The 21,908-nt window shown below is 41.9% G+C and overlaps 1 protein-coding gene across 4 annotated transcripts; it reads left to right on the plus strand.

Moving 5' to 3' along the window:
• The first annotated feature begins 1,856 nt into the window (after positions 1-1,856).
• LOC146485973 (uncharacterized) lies at positions 1,857-21,292 on the plus strand. 4 transcript variants are annotated; one of them, XM_085102700.1, is made up of 9 exons: positions 1,857-1,998; positions 5,261-5,366; positions 6,976-7,076; positions 7,859-14,606; positions 15,231-16,742; positions 18,000-18,026; positions 19,357-19,601; positions 20,365-20,448; positions 20,683-21,292. In XM_085102700.1, the coding sequence occupies exons 1-9, from the start codon at positions 1,942-1,944 to the stop codon at positions 20,737-20,739; spliced, it is 8,937 nt and encodes a 2,978-aa protein (XP_084958826.1). In that variant the 5' UTR covers positions 1,857-1,941; the 3' UTR covers positions 20,740-21,292. The 4 variants fall into 4 exon arrangements, with proteins under 4 accessions (XP_084958826.1, XP_084958829.1, XP_084958821.1 ...); XM_085102703.1 differs by having other exon boundaries at positions 7,859-13,631; positions 14,448-16,742; XM_085102695.1 differs by having other exon boundaries at positions 7,859-16,742.
• The last annotated feature ends 616 nt before the right edge of the window (positions 21,293-21,908 follow it).

Consider the following 21,908-nt stretch of genomic DNA (forward strand, 5'->3'; position numbering starts at 1 on the left):
CTTTTGAAATACTTATTAATGTTGTAATGTGAAGAAAAATTCATGGCTTGATACCATCAACAAACAAAAGAAACTTATGCTCTCTACGGGAACTCTGAAATCTCGCTGGTGATGTTCAAAACTTGTGAATGTCAAAACTTGTGAATGTCAAAGCTCCGTTCAAATTAAAAAAAAACATTGGTGACCTGTGATGTAGATTGACTGTAAAACAACCGAGAAATATTGCTACATCTTGCTGAATTCATTTTGAAAGAAAGGCCGGCATTGGTAAGGCATGGTATAATGCTCATATCACATGACCCCTAAAACAATCAAACCTCTGGATTTACATTATTCAATGCTTCGGTTTTTAATAATAGCCAGTAGAGCCTTAACACAACTTACCGATAGAAGGAACATTTTTCGAAAGTCTTGCTTTTCAGTGCAGCATTTCACCCCTCAAACGACGAGTGCTAAACTGATGAAGTCATCCTGGATTTTATCGTTTTTCTGTTTATTGGCATGGTTTGCCTGGTCGATAGGACTGACAAATGTCTTATTCTGTAAGCATTTAAGTTTTGCGATTCGAAGCTCTTGGCCGTCTAATCCGTATCATTTGGAGTGTATTTTCAGGCAATTTTGGGATTTGCAATTGGCAAGCCCATAGAATTGGAACGAGATCTTTGTTGGAACGCGTCGGTGTTCTAATTTTAACGCCACAGAAGATTTTATAATATTTTGAATTCAGATTCGAAGACTGCCGAGTGGAGGCGAACTGAAAGCGCGCGCAAGGGGTTTGATAGAAACTTGTCCCTTGCGCAAAAGATACAAGAGGGCAGTGGAGTAAATTCAAGAGCAATTTTGATTAAGTTTTGATCTTTTGGCGACGCAAGACATGTTATTTATCCATTACAAAGGAAATTCTTTTGTTCAGTCGTGTATGGAATTAATAGGTTGGATGGATGAGTCGCCATATAAAATATTTTCTTGTTTTAGCATTTATCAAAGAACCACTTCAATACCATTCCTTTTACTTTGAATTTGGTCAGAATTTAAGCGGAAAATGTTCAATATTTTCAATGTGAGGTGAGTTTTTCTAATCATTTATTTTCTCCTTGCAAGCTACGTTGTGAATAGCACGAACACGATTGACCTCTGCCGGAGCTTAGAGTTTTAACAGGAAGAAATGTCCACAAAACAGCCTCAAATTGCGGACACTTCAATGACAAATCACGGGCATTTTAAGCTTGAAAAAAAAGCTTTATTCTCTACAAAGATCGTAGTTTTCGATGTAGTATTGTTGAAAATATACGCGAGCTTTGTTTTAATGGGAGTTTTTCAAACTCCACCTCGGATTATTTGCTTTTTTATTAAATTTTCTGAACATTTTTTGGTTTGTTGATATTTTATCATTTTTCCTTCCATTTATCCAATTATCCCTTTGTTCTAACAAAATTTCCACCTTTAATTGCTTTGTTTTTTTCTTTGTCCTTGCTTCAACATCACGTGATATGACGTTTGAAATAAGCTACTTATTAAATTAAACCACGTCATTCGAAGAAATTTTTGCAGGACTAACAAGGTAGAGCAACCATCGAGAAACTCTTAATAACCGCACCGTAGGCCGTCAAAAACAACTTTAAAAAGTTCACATAAAGGCTTTAAGAATTTATCAAAATCTAGGAGAGAAAATCTTTACAATCGTTACAATACAACCTTCGCCTTTTGACATTTTTGTATACCGGAAGTGGACCGAATTTGTGGAAATTTGAAACAGTGTAATTGCTGTTAATCGAGTTATTACTAATTGCCTCTAATTGAGATTCTCTTTGTGACGTATAATTTAAGTGCGCTCATTAGCAATTGATCATTTGCGAATTACCGCGCAAGAGGTAAGACGTGTTTTTTGAAGCTCTCGTAAAACGTTCTCAACGTTCTTCGAAGTTAACGGAAATCGATAACATGACTGGAACAAGTCAAATCAAGGATGCCCCTCCCTCGGGAACATCAAGTCAGGAGGTATGACTCTCTCGTTTATTTAACTTTTATTTCTATCAAAAAAAAAAAAAGACAAGTGAAAAGCGGAACAAATCCTGTTGGTCGGTTGGCGAGCTCAAAAATTCTCTAGCAGCGACTACAGTTCATCAAAACAAACGTTTTGGCATTTTGGCTTAAGAAAACAGAAACAGTGACTTTTTCTGTTGTAAGCGCGATTTTCCAAAAAAGCGGGAGAAAAACTTGTGACGAAACAATAGCAGCAATAGATTAGTGGGAAATTACCAATTAGTAAAACACGTCATCAAACACCGCTTAATTAGGCACTTACTTAACAAGAAAATGAAGTAAATGTTAATTATTTAACGACCCTATCGAATTAATTGGTTAATTAAGTTGAACGCATTGATTTAAATATATCAGCAAAGCCAATCACAACCAATTCATACTTGGGCTCACTTAGATATGTTACACGTAGGTACATGCATGCACATACATAGATAAAACATACATATACACACACATGCGCGCATATAGATACAACATACAGAGATACATTCATGCGCGCACATAGGCACAATATACAAAGATACACACATACGCACACATAGATACAACATACATAGATACATTCACACGCGCACATAGATACAACATACAACGATACATTCATGCGCGCAGATAGATACAACATACAAAGATGCACACATGCGCGCGCATAGATACAACATACAAAGATACATTCATGCGCGTACATAAACACAATATACAAAGATACACACATGCACACACATAGATAATACATAAAAGGATGCACACATGCGCACACATAGATACAACATACATGGATACATACATGCGCGCACATAGGTACAATATACAAAGATACACACGTACGCGAACATAGATACAACATACAAGGATGCACACATGCGCGCACATAGATACAACATACATAGATGTACACATGCGCGAACATAGATACAACATACATAGATACATACATGGGCGCACATAGGTACAATATACAAAGATACACACGTACGCGCACATAGATACAACATACATAGATGCACACATGCGCGCCCATAGATACAACATACATAGATGTACACATGCGCATAAATAGATACAACATACATAGATGCACACATGCGCGCACATAGATACGACATACAAGGATGCACACATGCGTGCACATATATACAACATACATAGATGCACACAAGCGCGCACATAGATACAACATACAAGGATGCACACAAGCGCACACATAGATACAACATACAAGGATGCACACAAGCGCGCAAATAGATACAACATACAAAGATGCACACGTGCGCGCACATAGATACAACATACAAAGATGCACACATGAGCGCGCATAGATACAACAAACAAAGATGCACACAAGCGCGCAAATAGATACAACATACAAAGATGCACACTAGCGCGCAAATAGATAAAACAACAAAGATGCACACATGCGCGCACACAGATACAACATACAAAGATGCACACAAGCGCGCACATAGATACAACGTACAAAGATGCACACATGCGCGCGCATGGATACAACAAACAAAGATGCACACAAGCGCGCAAATAGATACAACATACAAAGATGCACACTAGCGCGCAAATAGATAAAACAACAAAGACGCACACATGCGCGCACACAGATACAACATACAAAGATGCACACATGCGCGCAAATAGATACAACATACAAAGATGCACACATGCGCGCGCATGGATACAACATACAAAGATGCACACAAGCGCGCACATAGAAACAACATACAAAGATGCACACAAGCGTGCACATAGATACAACATACAAAGATGTACGCAAGCGCGCAAATAGATAAGACATACAAAGATGCACACATGCGCGCACACAGATACAACATGCAAAGATGCACACATGCGCGCGCATGGATACAACATACAAAGATGCACACAAGCGCGCACATATAAACAACATACAAAGATGCACACAAGCGTGCACATAGATACAACATACAAAGATGTACACAAGCGCACACAGATACAACATACAAAGATGCACACATGCACGCAAATAGATACAACATACAAAGATGCACATATGCGCGCACACAGATACAACATACAAAGATGCACACATGCACGCAAATAGATACAACATACAAAGATGCACACAAGCGCGCAAATAGATAAAACATACAAAGATGCACACATTCGCGCACGTAGATACAACATACGAGGATACATTCATGCGCGCAAATAGATACAACATACATAGATGCACACGTGCGCGCACATAGATACAACATAATAATAAAACATACATAATGTAACCTTAAATGTGTATGACTCTGACTGGTAAAAAACGTTTATGAAAAAACTGGGCAAGACGTTTCGGCCGAAAGTCTTAGGCCTTCATGGGTATAAAATGAGAAATAAGCAAACGCTTAACTAACGGTTTACAGTTTGCGCGTGCTACAATCACGATGCGTAACGAATGTTTACCGCGAGAGAGAACAAATTACAAGAGTGAGCTATAAATTTCCGGAACGTCAATAGTTCATTTTCCGAATTTCGGTGTCGCAGAGAATGCCAGGCCCAGGCCTCAAGAAAAAGTCTCTTTTGATAATCACGGGCCTTGTCGAGAATGGTGGCTTGGTCAAAATCTATATTATGGCCTAACTGATTCGCGTATTGTGCTATAGCATATCGATATATGTTGGTATCGAAAACACGGACTGCTCTGCTGTATCCCTTAATCTTTGTTGCCAAGGCTCTATCCGTTTGCCCACAGATTAAAGAACGTAAAATAGCAATCCGTGTTTGCGATAGCGACTCAAAGATAGCGGAACACGCGAATCAATGTGGACATAATATAGATTTTGACCAAGCCACCATTGTCGACAAGGTGCAGTATTACCACAAGAGATTTTTCCTCGAGGCCTGGCATTCTCAGCGAGACTGAAATGCGGGAAATGACGTTCCGGAAATTTATAGCTCACTCACGTGATTTGTTCTCTCGCGCGGTGATCGTTCGTTACGCGTCGTGATTGTAGCAAGCGCAAACTGTGAACCGTTAGATAAGCGTTTGCTTATTTGTCATTTTATACCAACAAAGGCGAAGACTTTGGGCCTAAACTTCTTGCTAAGTTTTTTGATAAAAGTTTTGTTTTTAACGTTTTTTACTGGTCAGAGTCGTACACATTATCGGAAGACAATGCTCGAGTCTCCCTCACCTTCTGTACGCTTAAAGTATTCCATTTTTTTTTTATGTTAGGAGGCTAATACAAGCAATGAAAGCATGGATTGTAACAAAGCTCCGGATAGCATCACTAAAGATGCCCTTGGGAGTTCCACCACCGTCGACACTGGACAATTCTCAGGTATTATAAGAAAATATGTTTAAGAAAGGCGGGTAAAGGGCTTCTAGCCTGTATAGCAGGTGCTTGTGCGATCAAGGGGAGATTTTTCGCTCTACAGGCAGCATAGGAGAGCAGAGGCTAGAAATGCACAATGGACTTCAATAATACATTTGGCAATACAGACCCCTGTAAAAACGATTGATAATGTTATACGGAATCTTAACTGCGAGGTTAGCGGGGGGAAGGAGAAGGGGGCACTTAAAATTCAACAAAGTGGGAAGATAATGGCTACGACGATGGAAATAAAGGATCCCTGTGAGCCAGCCCAGTGAATGGCATACTCCCACATTGTCGCTTGACTGAAGCCTCCCCCCCCCACCCAACCTCTCTCCCACCCCAGCCCCCCTTGCCCCCGACGCGCTTCCCATAATCTCACGCGCGCCCACTTTCGTTTGCAATCTTCATTTGCCCGCGATTTTGAAAGTCTGAGAATGCGTGCTTTTAAACATGGAATGGCACTTTAACTCTCCTGCTTTGCTCTTGTAAGAGCAGAGGGTTTCAAACACCAGGTATTCTGATTGAAAACATTTTCCCCTCGTCTTTATACAAAGGCCTTTACCACCATTTTGGAACAGTTCTTTTGGGAGGGGGCGCGAATGTGTCCGCGGACTTCCTGCATGTTTTATTTATTGCTATTATTGTTGTTGGTTCAATTGAATATGATATAGAAATAGCTCACATGTTTTTGTTTAGGCATTCAGATGACGGCATTGTTGTGCAGTTCTACATCGGTTTTTCGTAAATTAAACAAAACGATCGAGTTTAGCTGCATTGTAAATTGGATACGAAAACTTCATTTGGTGCTTCCTTTTATTGAAGGAACTCAGCTGCCTCCAAAAATAATTAGTAGGACAAAACAGCGTTGACTGTAAATGGTTTGGTAATAATCCGTGACGCCAAACAAAGAAAAAATTAAACTTGTTTTCTTCCCCCTATTTCTATTTTGTGTATAATTTTAAAGATGATGATATGATTCTATATGTATTTTCAAACTTGACAAATGTTTTGTTTCAGAGTTCTGAAATATTCTCATGGAATAACTTGTATTCAAATTCTGTGCTTGATTGTTTTCACAATTTATTTTAGCAACTTTGAGGCCGCTGTTTTTTTGTTTGTTTGTTTGTTTGTTGTAGTGTGTTTATATATGTTATATAGATAGACTTTCACTCCACAAAACGAGCGCTGTGATTGGTTGATTCTTGGTCACATGTCCCTGATCAAATACAAATGTATCCTGACCAGGATACAATTCCGCAGTTGTTGCCCTCTCAGTTGTTTATTTGTTTGTTTCGCTGTGATTGTTGAGGGGAAAGTCTAAATATATAACAAAGCACTTAATTTACTCTCGCGGAAACAAAACTGTTTTCCTCGGAACCATACATTAAGTGTATATTATATACTGCACATATCACAGTCTCGTGCCCATTTATAATTTTTCCCTGGGGTGAGATCGGACGTCAGCATGTAAAGGTGCCCCCGGGAGTCATAATCAGTCCATATTTTTGTCACTTACAAATTCATAGTTGTTTTTAATCTTTAATAATATAATTTAGAAATGTATTCTTTACAGTGCTTCGACAACTGTTGCTATTAGCAACTGATCAGGCAGGTGATGAGCGTTGCAAAGAAACCCTTGAGTCAGCTCTCAGGCAGTTGGATAGCGCTGTGAAAGTAAGGTCCAGTTTAGTCATGGTATATGTTATGCAACACTTAAAACATTCCACACTCTCTTGTACAATAGAGCAGTTAACATCATGATAATAGAATTAAAATTAAGCTCAAATACAACTGGTCTAATTATTTGGTAGTTCAGGGAGCAGATCACATTACTCGATGGATTAATTACTATCCAGTCCATAAAATGCACTCCAACTATAACATTTTATCTGCTGGGTAGTGACTTATCTACTGAACAATGTTATCCACTCTTTCAATCAGCCAAAAAATTATAACAATACTTATAGTTGAAATATACAGTAAATGTATACTGGATGAAATTTCGATTTGCTTGAACAGGGCACACATGTAGTAAATTGGTTATGATCATGTTGCATCAAGTAAGTGGGGCAATGATGACCTACCACACTTGAAAAGGGAGGGTAATAAAAAATTATTTTCAAATGTCATGCGACCAACAATTGTTTCTCTGTCAGACCCATTGTGGACTTGTGCTTGCCTTTAATCATGTAGCTTCAGGGTGAAAGAATAAAGAAATCCCTTAAATTCCAGGCCTTGTTTATCCTCAGGATGTTTGGGTGCCCATTTACTTTGTTGATTTTTTTCTTATTGCGGTATCAATCTACATTTCCACAAGACTTGTGTTAGGATATACTTAGCTAGCTGTAACCTCTTCCTAGCCTTCCCCATAGTTGTTATTACTAATTAGGACAGTCATAAACCAGGCAAGGAAGAGAACTTAAGTTAAGGTTAAATCAGATGCTACTCTGCCACAGGTGGTTGGTGCACCATCCCAGTCTGAAATTGGGATTGAGTCACCTGGTTCTCTGCCAAAGAACCACAGTGTGCCTGGGTCTACGTCGGTTGAGATTGAGTCAGTGGGAACTCTGGAAAAGGTGTTAAGTGCATCATCCCAGGCTGACATTGGGGTTGAGTCGGTTGGTACTTTACCAAAGGACATGACTGGACCATCCCAGCAGGCCATGTCAACTTGTCTTGAATTGGACTCTGAAATGGTTGATTTGAGCAGCAACCTATCTCAAGAGGAGAGACCACCTTCAAGTGTTGGAAAAATGAGACCAAAGAAGAGGCGGAGTAAGAGTGGGTCTCAAAAGAGGAGACTTTCACAAAAGGAGAGCAGTGTTGGCTCACCTCTGCCTTCATTGGCCGCTCTTGATGTTTCATCAGAGATGCAAGTGACATTCCCAGCAAATGGAGGTGGACAAATTGTGAAGGAGCATGTGTCTAATTGTTGGCTATCTGAGACTCCAATTTCAAAATCTTCACAGTCAGCAGTTGACAGGGATTCAATGAATGCTCTGGCAGAGGATGTTACCGTACCATCCCAGATTGCAATTACTGCATGTTCAAGAAATGAGGTTGAGGTTCAGACAGCTGATACTCTATTTGAAGCTGTGGGTGCACCACCCCAGAGTGTGAATGGGATTGCATCAGCTGGTGCACTGCCAAAACTCGGAAGTACGACATCCCACACCGCGGTTGAGATTGAGTCAATTGGAACTCGGGAAGACTCTGTCAGTACACCATCCATGGCTGTGATTAAGATTGACTCAGCTGCAACTATTGAAAAAGTTGTTACTGCACGATCCCAGTCTGTCATTGAGATTGTCTCAGCTGGTACTTCACAAGAAGGTCTTGCTGTACTATCAAAAACAGCCATTGAGATTGCATCAGTGGGAACCTTGGAAAAGGTGTTAAGTGCATCATCCCAGGCTGACATTGGGGTTGAGTCGGTTGGTACTTTACCAAAGGACATGACTGGACCATCCCAGCATGCCATGTCAACTTGTCTTGAATTGGACTCTGAAATGGTTGATTTGAGCAGCAACCTATCTCAAGGGGAGAGACCACCTTCAAGTGTTGGAAAAATGAGACCAAAGAAGAGGCGGAGTAAGAGTGGGTCTCAAAAGAGGAGACTTTCACAAAAGGAGAGCAGTGTTGGCTCACCTCTGCCTTCATTGGCCGCTCTTGATAGTTCATCAGAGATGCAGGTGACATTCCCAGCAAATGGAGTTGGACAAATTGTGAAGGAGCATGTGTCTAATTGTTGGCTATCTGAGACTCCAATTTCAAAATCTTCACAGGCGGCAGTTGACGTGGATTCAATGAATGCTCTGGCAGAGGATGTTACCGTACCATCCCAGATTGCAATTACTGCATGTTCAAGAAATGAGGTTGAGGTCCAGACAGCTGATACTCTATCTAAAGCTGTGGGTGCACCACCCCAGAGTGTAAATGGGATTACATCAGCTGGTGCACTTCCACAAGTCGGAAGTATGACATCCCACACTGCGGTTGAGATTGAGTCAATTGGAACTCTGGAAGACTTTGTCAGTACACCATCCGAGGCTGTGATTGAGACTGAGTCAGCTGCAACTCTTGAAACAGTTTTCACTGCACCATCCCAGTCTGCAATTGAGATTGTCTCAGCTGGTACTTCACAAGAAGGTCTCACTGTACCATCCAAGACATCCATTGAGATTGCATCAGTGGGAACTCTGGAAAAGGTGTTAAGTGCATCATCCCAGGCTGACATTGGAGTTGAGTCGGTTGGTACTTTACCAAAGGACATGACTGGACCATCCCAGCATGCCATGTCAACTTGTCTTGAATTGGACTCTGAAATGGTTGATTTGAGCAGCAACCTATCTCAAGAGGAGAGACCACCTTCAAGTGTTGGAAAAATGAGACCAAAGAAGAAGCGGAGTAAGAGTGGGTCTCAAAAGAGGAGACTTTCACAAAAGGAGAGCAGTGTTGGCTCACCTCTGCCTTCATTGGCCGCTCTTGATGGTTCATCAGAGATGCAGGTGATATTCCCAGCAAATGGAGGTGGACAAATTGTGAAGCAGCATGTGTCTTATTGTTGGCTATCTGAGACTCCAATTTCGAAATCTTCACAGGCGGCAGTTGACGTAGATTCAATGAATGCTTTTTCAGAGGATGTTACCGTTCCATCCCAGATTGCAATAAGTGCATGTTCAAGAAATGAGATTGAGGTTCAGACAGCTGATACTCTATCTGAAGCCATGGGTGCACCACCCCAGAGTGTGACTGGAATTGCATCAGCTGGTGCACTTCCAAAAGTCGGAGGTACGACATCCTACACCGCGGTTGAGATTGAGTCAATTGGAACTCGGGAAGAGTCTGTCAGTACACCATCCATGCCTGTGATTGAGATTGAGTCAGCTGCAACTCTTGAAAAAGTTGTCACTGCACCATCCCAGTCTGCGATTGAGATTGTCTCAGCTGGTACTTCACAAGAAGGTCTCACTGTACCATCCAAGACATCCATTGAGATTGCATCAGTGGGAACTCTGGAAAAGGTGTTAAGTGCATTATCCCAGGCTGACATTGGGGTTGAGTCGGTTGGTACTTTACCAAAGGACATGACTGGACCATCCCAGCATGCCATGTCAACTTGCCTTGAATTGGACTCTGAAATGGTTGATTTGAGCAGCAACCTATCTCAAGAGGAGAGACCACCTTCAAGTGTTGGAAAAATGAGACCAAAGAAGAGGCGGAGTAAGAGTGGGTCTCAAAAGAGGAGACTTTCACAAAATGAGAGCAGTGTTGGTTCACCTCTGCCTTCATTGGCCGCTCTTGATAGTTCATCAGAGATGCAAGTGACATTCCCAGCAAATGGAGTTGGACAAGTTGTGAAGGAGCATGTGTCTAATTGTTGGCTATCTGAGACTCCAATTTCGAAATCTTCACAGGCGGCAGTTGACGTGGATTCAATGAATGCTCTGGCAGAGGATGTTACCGTACCATCCCAGATTGCAATTACTGCATGTTCAAGAAATGAGGTTGAGGTTCAGACAGCTGATACTCTATCTGAAGCTGTGGGTGCACCACCCCAGAGTGTAAATGGGACTGCATCAGCTGGTGCACTGGCAAACGTCGGAAGTACGACATCCCACACCGCGGTTGAGATTGAGTCAATTGGAACTCGGGAAGACTCTGTCAGTACACCATCCATGGCTGTGATTGAGACTGAGTCAGCTGCAACTCTTAATGAAGTTGTCACTGCACCATCCCAGTCTGCAATTGAGATTGTCTCAGCTGGTACTTCACAAGAAGGTCTATCTGTACCATCCAAGACAGCCATTGAGATTGCATTAGTGGGAACTCTGGAAAAGGTGTTAAGTGCATCATCCCAGGCTGACATTGGGGTTGAGTCGGTTGGTACTTTACCAAAGGACAAGACTGGACCGTCCCAGCATGCCATGTCAACTTGTCTTGAATTGGACTCTGAAATGGTTGATTTGAGCAGCAACCTATCTCAAGAGGAGAGACCACCTTCAAGTGTTGGAAAAATGAGACCAAAGAAGAGGCGGAGTAAGAGTGGGTCTCAAAAGAGGAGACTTTCACTAAAGGAGAGCAGTGTTGGCTCACCTCTGCCTTCATTGGCCGCTCTTGATAGTTCATCAGAGATGCAGGTGACATTCCCAGCAAATGGAGTTGGACAAGTTGTGAAGGAGCATGTGTCTAATTGTTGGCTATCTGAGACTCCAATTTCGAAATCTTCACAGGCGGCAGTTGACGTGGATTCAATGAATGCTCTGGCAGAGGATGTTACCGTACCATCCCAGATTGCAATTACTGCATGTTCAAGAAATGAGGGTGAGGTTCAGACAGCTGATACTCTATCTGAAGCTGTGGGTGCACCACCCCAGAGTGTAAATGGGACTGCATCAGCTGGTGCACTGGCAAACGTCGGAAGTACGACATCCCACACCGCGGTTGAGATTGAGTCAATTGGAACTCGGGAAGACTCTGTCAGTACACCATCCATGGCTGTGATTGAGACTGAGGCAGCTGCAACTCTTGAAAAAGTTGTCACTGCACCATCCCAGTCTGCGATTGAGATTGTCTCAGCTAGTACTTCACAAGAAGGTCTCACTGTACCATCCAAGACAGCCATTGAGATTGCATCAGTGGGAACTCTGGAAAAGGTGTTAAGTGCATCATCCCAGGCAGACATTGTGGTTGAGTCGGTTGGTACTTTACCAAAGGACATGACTGGACCATCCCAGCATGCCATGTCAACTTGCCTTGAATTGGACTCTGAAATGGTTGATTTGAGCAGCAACCTATCTCAAGAGGAGAGACCACCTTCAAGTGTTGGAAAAATGAGACCAAAGAAGAGGCGGAGTAAGAGTGGGTCTCAAAAGAGGAGACTTTCACAAAAGGAGAGCAGTGTTGGCTCACCTGTGCCTTCATTGGCCGCTCTTGATAGTTCATCAGAGATGCAGGTGACATTCCCAGCAAATGGAGTTGGACAAGTTGTGAAGGAGCATGTGTCTAATTGTTGGCTATCTGAGACTCCAATTTCGAAATCTTCACAGGCGGCAGTTGACGTGGATTCAATGAATGCTCTGGCAGAGGATGTTACCGTACCATCCCAGATTGCAATTACTGCATGTTCAAGAAATGAGGTTGAGGTTCAGACAGCTGATACTCTATCTGGAGCTGTGGGTACACCACCCGAGAGTGTGAATAGGATTGCATCGGCTGGTGCACTGTCAAATGTCGGAAGTACGACATCCCACACCGCGGTTGAGATTGAGTCAATTGGAACTCGGGAAGACTCTGTCAGTACACCCTCCGTGGCTGTAATTGAGATTGAGTCAGCTGCAACTCTTGAAAAAGTTGTCACTGCACCATCCCAGTCTGCAATTGAGATTGTCTCAGCTGGTACTTCACAAGAAGGTCTATCTGTACCATCCAAGACAGCCATTGAGATTGCATCAGTGGGAACCTTGGAAAAGGTGTTAAGTACATCATCCCAGGCTGACATTGGGGTTGAGTCAGTTGGTACTTTACCAAAGGACATGACTGGACCATCCCAGCATGCCATGTCAACTTGTCTTGAATTGGACTCTGAAATGGTTGATTTGAGCAGCAACCTATCTCAAGAGGAGAGACCACCTTCAAGTGTTGGAAAAATGGGACCAAAGAAGAGGCGGAGTAAGAGTGGGTCTCAAAAGGGGAGACTTTCACAAAAGGAGAGCAGTGTTGGCTCACCTGTGCCTTCATTGGCCGCTCTTGATAGTTCATCAGAGATACAAGTGACATTCCCAGCAAATGGAGTTGGACAAATTGTGAAGGAGCATGTGTCTAATTGTTGGCTATCTGAGACTCCAATTTCGAAATCTTCGCAGGCGGCAGTTGACGTGGATTCAATGAATGCTCTGGCAGAGGATGTTACCGTACCATCCCAGATTGCAATTACTGCATGTTCAAGAAATGAGGTTGAGGTTCAGACAGCTGATACTCTATCTGAAGCTGTGGGTGCACCACCCCAGAGTGTAAATGAAATTGCATCAGCTGGTGCACTGCCAAATGTTGGAAGTACGACATCACACACCGCGCTTGAGATTGAGTCAATTGGAAGACGGGAAGACTCTGTCAGTACACCCTCCGTGGCTGTTATTGAGATTGAGTCAGCTGCAACTCTAGAAAAAGTTGTCGCTGCACCATCCCAGTCTGCGATTGAGATTGTCTCAGCTGGTACTTCACAAGAAGGTCTCACTGTACCATCCAAGACAGCCATTGAGATTGCATCAGTGGGAACCTTGGAAAAGGTGTTAAGTGCATCATCCCAGGCTGAAATTGGGGTTGAGTCAGTTGGTACTTTACCAAAGGACATGACTGGACCATCCCAGCATGCCATGTCAACTTGCCTTGAATTGGACTCTGAAATGGTTGATTTGAGCAGCAACCTATCTCAAGAGGAGAGACCACCTTCAAGTGTTGGAAAAATGAGACCAAAGAAGAGGCGGAGTAAGAGTGGGTCTCAAAAGAGGAGACTTTCACAAAAGGAGAGCAGTGTTGGCTCACCTCTGCCTTTATTGGCTGCTCTTGATGGTTCATCAGAGATGCAAGTGACATTCCCAGCAAATGGAGGTGGACAAATTGTGAAGGAGCATGTGTCTAATTGTTGGCTATCTGAGACTCCAATTTCAAAATCTTCACAGGCGGCAGTTGACGTGGATTCAATGAATGCTCTGGCAGAGGATGTTACCGTACCATCCCAGATTGCAATTACTGCATGTTCAAGAAATGAGGTTGAGGTTCAGACAGCTGATACTCTATCTGAAGCTGTGGGTGCACCACCCCAGAGTGTGAATGGGATTGCATCAGCTGGTGCACCGCCAAATGTCGGAGGTACGACATCCCACACTGCGGTTGAGATTGAGTCAATTGGAACTCGGGAAGACTCTGTCAGTACACCCTCCGTGGCTGTGATTGAGATTGAGTCAGCTGCAACTCTTGAAAAAGTTGTGACTGCACCATCCCAGTCTGCGATTGAGATTGTCCCAGCTGGTATATCACAGGAAGGTCTCACTGTACGATCCAAGACAGCCATTGAGATTGCATCAGTGGGAACTCTGGAAAAGGTGTTAAGTGCATCATCCAAGGCTGACATTGGAGTTGAGTCGGTTGGTACTTTACCAAAGGACATGACTGGACCATCCCAGCATGCCATGTCAACTTGTCTTGAATTGGACTCTGAAATGGTTGATTTGAGCAGGAACCTATCTCAAGGGGAGAGATCACCTTCAAGTGTTGGAAAAATGAGACCAAAGAAGAGGCGAAGCAAGAGTGGGTCTCTAAAGGGGAGACTGTCACAAAAGGAGAGCAGTGTTGGCTCACCTGTGCCTTCATTGGCCGCTCTTGATGGTTCATCAGAGATGCAAGTGACATTCCCAGCAAATGGAGTTGGACAAGTTGTGAAGGAGCATGTGTCTAATTGTTGGCTATCTGAGACTCCAATTTCGAAATCTTCACAGGCGGCAGTTGACGTGGATTCAATGAATGCTCTGGCAGAGGATGTTACTGTACCATTCCAGATTGCAATTACTGCATGTTCAAGAAATGAGGTTGAGGTTGAGACGGCTGGTTCTCTATCTGAAGCTGTGGGTGGGCTACCCCAAAGTCTGACTGGGATTACATCAGTTTGTGCTCTGCAAAAAGCGGGAAGTACGACATCACACACTGCGATTGAGATTGAGTCAATTGGAACTCGGAAAGAGTGTGTCAGTAGATCATCCATGGCTGCGATTGAGATTGATTCAGCTGCAACGTTTGAAGAGGTGGTCACTGCACCATCCCAGTCTGCAATTGAGATTGAATCAGCTGGTTCTTTACAAGAAGGTCTCACTGTACTATCTAAGACAGCCACTGAGATTGCATCAGTTGGACCTGTGGAAAAGGTGTTCAGTACATTATCTCAGGGTAAAATTGGGGTTGAGTCGGTTGGTACTTTACCAAAGGACATGACTGGACCATCCCAGCATGCCATTTCAACTTGTCTTGAATTGGACTCTGAAATGGTTGGTTTGAGCAGCAACCTATCTCAAGGGGAGAGACCATCTTCAAGTGTTGGAAAAATGAGACCAAAGAAGAGGCGAAGCAGGAGTGGGTCTCGAAAGGGGAGACTATCACAAAAGGAGAGCAGTGTTGGCTCACCTGTGCCTTCATTGGCTGCTCTTGATGGTTCATCAGAGATGCAAGTGACATTCCTAGCAAATGGAGTTGGACAAATTGTGAAGGAGCATGTGTCTAATTGTTGGCTATCTGAGACTCCAATTTCGAAATCTTCACAGGCGGCAGTTGACGTGGATTCAATGAATGCTCTGGCAGAGGATGTTACCGCACCATCCCAGATTGCAATTACTGCATGTTCAAGAAATGAGGTTGAGGTTCAGACAGCTGATACTCTATCTGAAGCTGTGGGTACACCACCCCAGAGTGTGAATGAGATTACATCAGTTGGTACTCTGCCAATGACCGTTAGTACGAGATCCCACACGTCGATTGAGATTAAGTCAGTTGGAACTGTAAAAGAGTCTGTCAGTACACCATCCATGGCTGCGATTGAGATTGAGTCAGCTGCAACTCTTGACGAGGTTTTCACTGCACCATCCCAGTCTGCGATTGAGTTTGAATCAGCTGGTACTTTCCAAGAAGGCCCTATTGGACTATCGCGGACGGCCATTGAGAGTGCATCAGTTGGAATTCATGGAAAGGTTGTCAGTGCGTCATCCGAGGCTGGCATTGAGGTAGAGTCGGTTGGTATTTTACCAAATGACATGAGTGGACCATCCCAGCATGTTATTCCAACTTGTCTTGAATTGGACTCTGAAACGGCTGGTTTGAGCAGCAACCTATCTCACGGGGAGAGACCAACTTCAAGTGTTGAAAAAATGAGGCCAAAGAAGAGGCAGAGTAAGAGTGGATCTCGGATGAGGAGCATATCACATAAGGAGAGTAGCATTGGCTCAGCTTTGCCTGCACCACTGGATCATTCTGGTACTGCAGCATTCCACATTGGGATTGAGAGTGAGTCAGCTGGTTTTCTGGCGAGAAGTTCATCACCCCAGAAAACTGTAGAGATTCAGCCAGTTGGTTCTATGCCCGAGCCTTTTTCTGCACTCTCCCAGAATACCATTTCAACTTGTCCTGAACTGGACGCTGAATCAGTTGACCTGGACACTAAGTTACGTCAGGGGGAGACGTCAGCATCAAGCGTGGGAAAAACTGCACTAAAAAGGAGCAGCTGCAGGAGCATCTCACGTAAAAGCGGATCACGAAAAAGGAAACTGTCGCAAAAAGACAGCAGTGATGACATAGGTATGCCTTCATTTAAATGCCTTCTAGTAGGTTTTCTTTGAATCAAGGGACTTTCGCAGCAAATGGACTTGGTTCATGTGTAAGTTTAGCATGCCTTAACATTGCTGTTGATTCAAATTAAAGATTTAAGAAAGCATGCAAGATATTCAACAGCTTTTTTGGTCATTCACCTTCACTTCAAAAACTCATTAATAATTCTTAAACCCCTTGTCCTCTCAAATGGTCAATAATACATCAGGAGCAGTGACTTTATATCATTAATCCTCCTCCTTATTAGTATGCAGTGTTTTATCAGCTGATAAAACACTCCTCATTAGTATGCCTTGTTTTTCTCACATGCTAATTTCCAACATTCACATAAGCATTATTGCTATGAACTCTATTGACACAAGCTTTTGCAGGAATGTTTTTGAAGGCGTTCAAAGCTGCGTTTCGTGGTTCTAAACCAGATAAAATACTCCTGCTCGTTTTTTAAACATTACATGGGCCACTCCTCCTTTCTCTGTATCTGGTCTGTGCAGGAAAGACTAGGAGTTTAGATTGCTCATGAAAACACAGATTGTGACAAAGAAAAACCAACATTGGGTATGCTGTGCCTTCACCAGAGAGACAAGTGACATTTGCTGCAACAGAACCTAGGATGTTTTAATTAAGTAAATTAAACTATCTTTGGTCCCCTTTGATGGTGTACTGAAAGCTTTTGGGAGTGTCCAATATTCATTGCTTGGATCCACAGAGTCTTTCAGTATATCATTACAGGGTCGAATTTCAACATAATTTGAGCATTCACCCATTTCCTATGAGTGGGAAATATTTAGTGGGAAATATTTAGTTAATTAAGATTGCTTGGAAAACACTGAGATTGTCACCAAAGAAAAACCAGCATTGGTTAATTATGCTGTGCCTTCACCAGAGAGACAAGTGACATTTGCTGCAACAGAACTTAGGATGTTTTAATTAGGTAAATTAAACTATCTTTGGTCCCCTTTGATGGTGTACTGAAAGCTTTTCATTTCACTCAAATAAATAGTTTAATAAATAGTTTAATAATTTGTTATTTTCCCAGTATCATTTTCTGTTGATGCTAATTTAGCAATTTCATTAACAGAAAATGATGCTGTTAATGCTTCATCCCCAGATGCATGTAAGAGGTCCAGACATGGATGTCTGGACCTCTTACATGCATCTGGGGATGAAGCATCAACAGCATAATTTTCTGTTCAACGGAAAATGATACTGTTAATGCTTCATCCCTAGATGCAAAGCGGTCCAGACTAGGAGGAGGTAAGGCATAAAGCCACACAAGTAAGCTCAGATATCTAGAAAACCGCTGTTGGTTTCTTCATAGTTGTTCTGATTATTCTGAAAAACTGGAGCTCTTGCCTTAATTATATAATTATAGCACTTGTAGCTTTCAAATTAAACAAGTGTATTTCTACAAATTCAATTAAAACAATGTTTATTGAATTTGTAAGAATACACTTGTTTAATTTAGAGAAACTTGATAACCATAATGGAAGCACAAGCAAATTATAGATGCATTGATCAGTCAGCATGCATCCACGCCAGGCAGAATTTCAACAGGTCAGGGTACAGAATTAAGGCAACTACGTTTAAATTGATCCATTACAGTAACTGTAATGGATCATATACGTAGTTGTAATGACAGAGGCAACACTGCTTGGAGTAATATCAGGAATATATATCATCATCATCATCATGGTTATATCTGATAACCGAGCTCTTGAGTTTGTATTATTGAAGGTGGAAGTTTGGGTAATGTGGAATTCTAGGGGGAGTTTTGGTTTAATTCTTTTAAAACTTTTACCAAGTAGGTGAGTAAGAAACTGCCCTAGTCTCCACAATGTCAAGCAGTCTCATGATCATACTGGTATTTTTCTCAAGTGACTAGATTTTTTTTAATGCTCTGTGCAAACCATTTTGTGTAACATACGTGTTTTCCTGCAGTTAAATTGTGTCTGCACTTTCTTTGAAACTCAATGTTCAACAGACAGACAATTTAACATGATCCCCCATTCCTTTGAATTCTCAGTGAACTTCACTCCTGTCACTACATAAGTGGAAATGGACTGCGCAGTGTTTGAAATAAATTACTTCCATAACCTTTTCATTTTACTTTCTCCCTTCAAACGTAGTAGGTTAGAAATATATAGTGCACTGGCTTTTTATGAAGATTTTAAGAAGATCAGGAGCTGAAGTGTCATTATGAGATCACTTTCAGCCTTTTCATCTTTTTTTAACTAATAACACTTATCATAGATGTAGCTGAAGCAGGCAAGGTAAGTGGTCCTGGAAGTTTGTTCTCAGTATTTAATGTTCACATGGATTTAAGGCAATATTACACACTCAGTGATTTGCTCAATGTGGAACAAAAGAGGGTGTTGTAACTGACCACACCCATTTCATTTGTAATGCTAACATACAACAATTTGGACTGTTCAAGTTTTCCACCTAGCAAAGTTTACAACTTACTATCATTCTTGGCAAGCTTAGTTAACAATATCAACTCCGGGGGCAGGCATCTCAACTCTCAAAGTAACAAACGAAGAGCTAAACCTTTCCGTGGTGATAACACAACTTAATGTCTTTTCAGCAACCGCAGATGAGCAACCCATTACTGAGCCAATACCCATGACTGCTACAGTGAAGACTGAGGAAGGTGCAGAACCCACTGGTGGGGAATTGAATGTGTCCCCCAGCGGTATTTCAGATACAATGGGTTATGTGTGCTATTATGTGCGGGCTGCTTTTGAAGCATTGTTTGGTGCCAGTGGAAATCTGCAGGCTCAAGTGGCAGCCATTAACGCTTTGCCTCCCAATTGGGGACAGCCAACTGGCGTAAGTGCACAAATTATGGATGCATTGAGCCACCTCTTTTCATTTTAGCTGGAAAAGTGTCCTGCTGCGGACTCCTATTTTGAAAAAAGTTTACAGGAGATGCAAATTCCGGATAACTTTACACTAGGTTTAGCTTGCTCGCTTTGGGATTTTGTGGAATAACTTGGAGATGGCCAACTTAAGATGGTTGGTCAATAATACAAATATGTTTTCATTTGGCTCAAAAGTAGAATTTATAATTTTAGTCCCATATGACCAGCATGGCAACCACTAATGGGATTGGAGTCCCAGTCTCCTTTGTTGTGCTTTTGGACTCTGTAATACCCACACCTACCCCCAGGAGTTCATTCACGTGCAAATCTAGCGCAGATGTGTAAGATGAGGGGACCTTGATATGTGCTCCAACTGTTAGCTGCATAGTGAATGGCACTACTGGTGCTTCAAAGCAAAGGGGTGATGGGAGTGGACAATCTTCTTTTTCCACTTTATATCTACTGATGTTTCTCAGAATCAAGTTCCTATTCAGGGATCAAAAGGCTTCTGAGACTCTTAATAATGTTACCTTACACTTTATTTATTTATTTATTTATTTATAAACATTATTTAAACAGAAATTCCAATTCAGCGTAGCTGGTTTAAATGGAGATCTGTATAAAATAATAAGAATAAATAATCAAATATAGAAATGAAAGCAAAAGTCATTCAAAGAGTTGATGAAGGTGAGAAATTAACTAAGGTGATTTAGATGTTTCTTGCATTGCAGGAACGTCAGGCTCAGATTCAAAACAACCGAACACGCCGCAGGAGGGTAAGAAGAGTGTGGAATGGAGAAGCTTTTGTTGCAGAGGTAAGTTCATGAACCTCAAATAATTATTTCTATAAACTCAGCAAAGGGGCTTTCTTTTAGGAACCTGAACCTTTGCCCTTAAAAACATTCTTGCACAGCTTGGTGAAGTACAACATGCTGGTGCAGTAGCAGTGGACCATAGCTGGCTCATGAGGAGGGTCGCCTGTAAGATCTTGCTGACTTAACTGAAAGACTTACTGATGTATTATTTACTTGATAATTTTGTTAATGCAGGAGGCCAGACGGGAGGAGAATGGGCCATACACTCGCCGACGGCGTCGAAGGAACTGAAAGAAGTTCACTGTTGTGGGAAGCCTTCTCAAGAATTATCTCCCCAAGGGCTTTCTGCTTCGCGATGGAAACACCACGGTCGCATTTTTTTTTATTTTTAACGATTCTCAACACAAAACATGACTGTAATCAGGCAACATCGTTCTACTTGCTGAGTGGGTAAAAAAAATTTAAAAGCAGAAAAAAAAACCCAAAAAAATCAAAAAATCCCCATGCAAAGGAATCTCCAAAACAAAAGAAAAAAAATCAGAAAATCCAAAAAAAGAAAAAAAACAAGAAAAAAAGAGAACAATCAGAGGAAAAAAGAAAAAAAAAAGAAGAAAACGTGAAAAAAACAAAAATCAAATGAATGAAAGGTGCCACGAAGTCTGACAGATTTCCCAGGGCATTGTGGTGGGGCACTGACCTTTTTCCCCCCGACCCCCCAAGAAAAAAAAAGTGAAAAACAAACTCACAAGTAGGACGTTGTTGAAATTGTTCTGGATCTAAAATGTTACATTACCAGTAGCATTAAGATGATGGATGAAATAAAACTTGTCTTTGTCTTGCACAATGTTTCACTTCTTTAATTTCCAGCATATATTTTCAGGGTTCGTGCTACTCCTTGAAGTCCTTGAAAAACTGTGGAATTTAATGTTAGATTTCAAGGGCGCTTGAAAAGCCCTTGAAAGGACGAATTTTTGCTGAAAGTGCTTGAAAATAAAGAAAACTCCTTGAATTTTTGTTCAGATAGGAAATAATGTGGGATGGTATCAAAGTAATTCAGGGATTGAGCGCAGATTTCAAAATCAGAGACAGATTATATCCAAGGAAGCTTTTTTAAAGTTGATATTCATGACCAATGAAAACATTTTGAAACAGTGCAAGACAAAGTAAACTTGCTTTGAGTACTCCTTGAAAACTCAGTTTTTAGTGCTTGAATACTCCTTGAATTTTATGTCCAAAAACCAGCACTTTACAAAAACTCAGATTTTTAATTCCACACTGCTGGGGTGTTTTGGGAAATTAGAAGCAGGGGTAGCACAGCCCTCCACCAATGTAGTACTGGTTCTATTCTGTAAGTTGAGTTGCAAGTCTTTTTCAGGTACTCTGGCTTACCTTTTTCCCCAGAAAACCAGCATTTCCAATTCCAAATTGATCTGTATTGTCCCTAGTCTCCTACGCAGCCG

The sequence above is a fragment of the Pavona decussata genome, unplaced genomic scaffold (assembly GCF_977016875.1).
Source record: "Pavona decussata unplaced genomic scaffold, jaPavDecu1.1 SCAFFOLD_23, whole genome shotgun sequence".
In the NCBI taxonomy this organism is placed as follows: domain Eukaryota; kingdom Metazoa; phylum Cnidaria; class Anthozoa; order Scleractinia; family Agariciidae; genus Pavona; species Pavona decussata.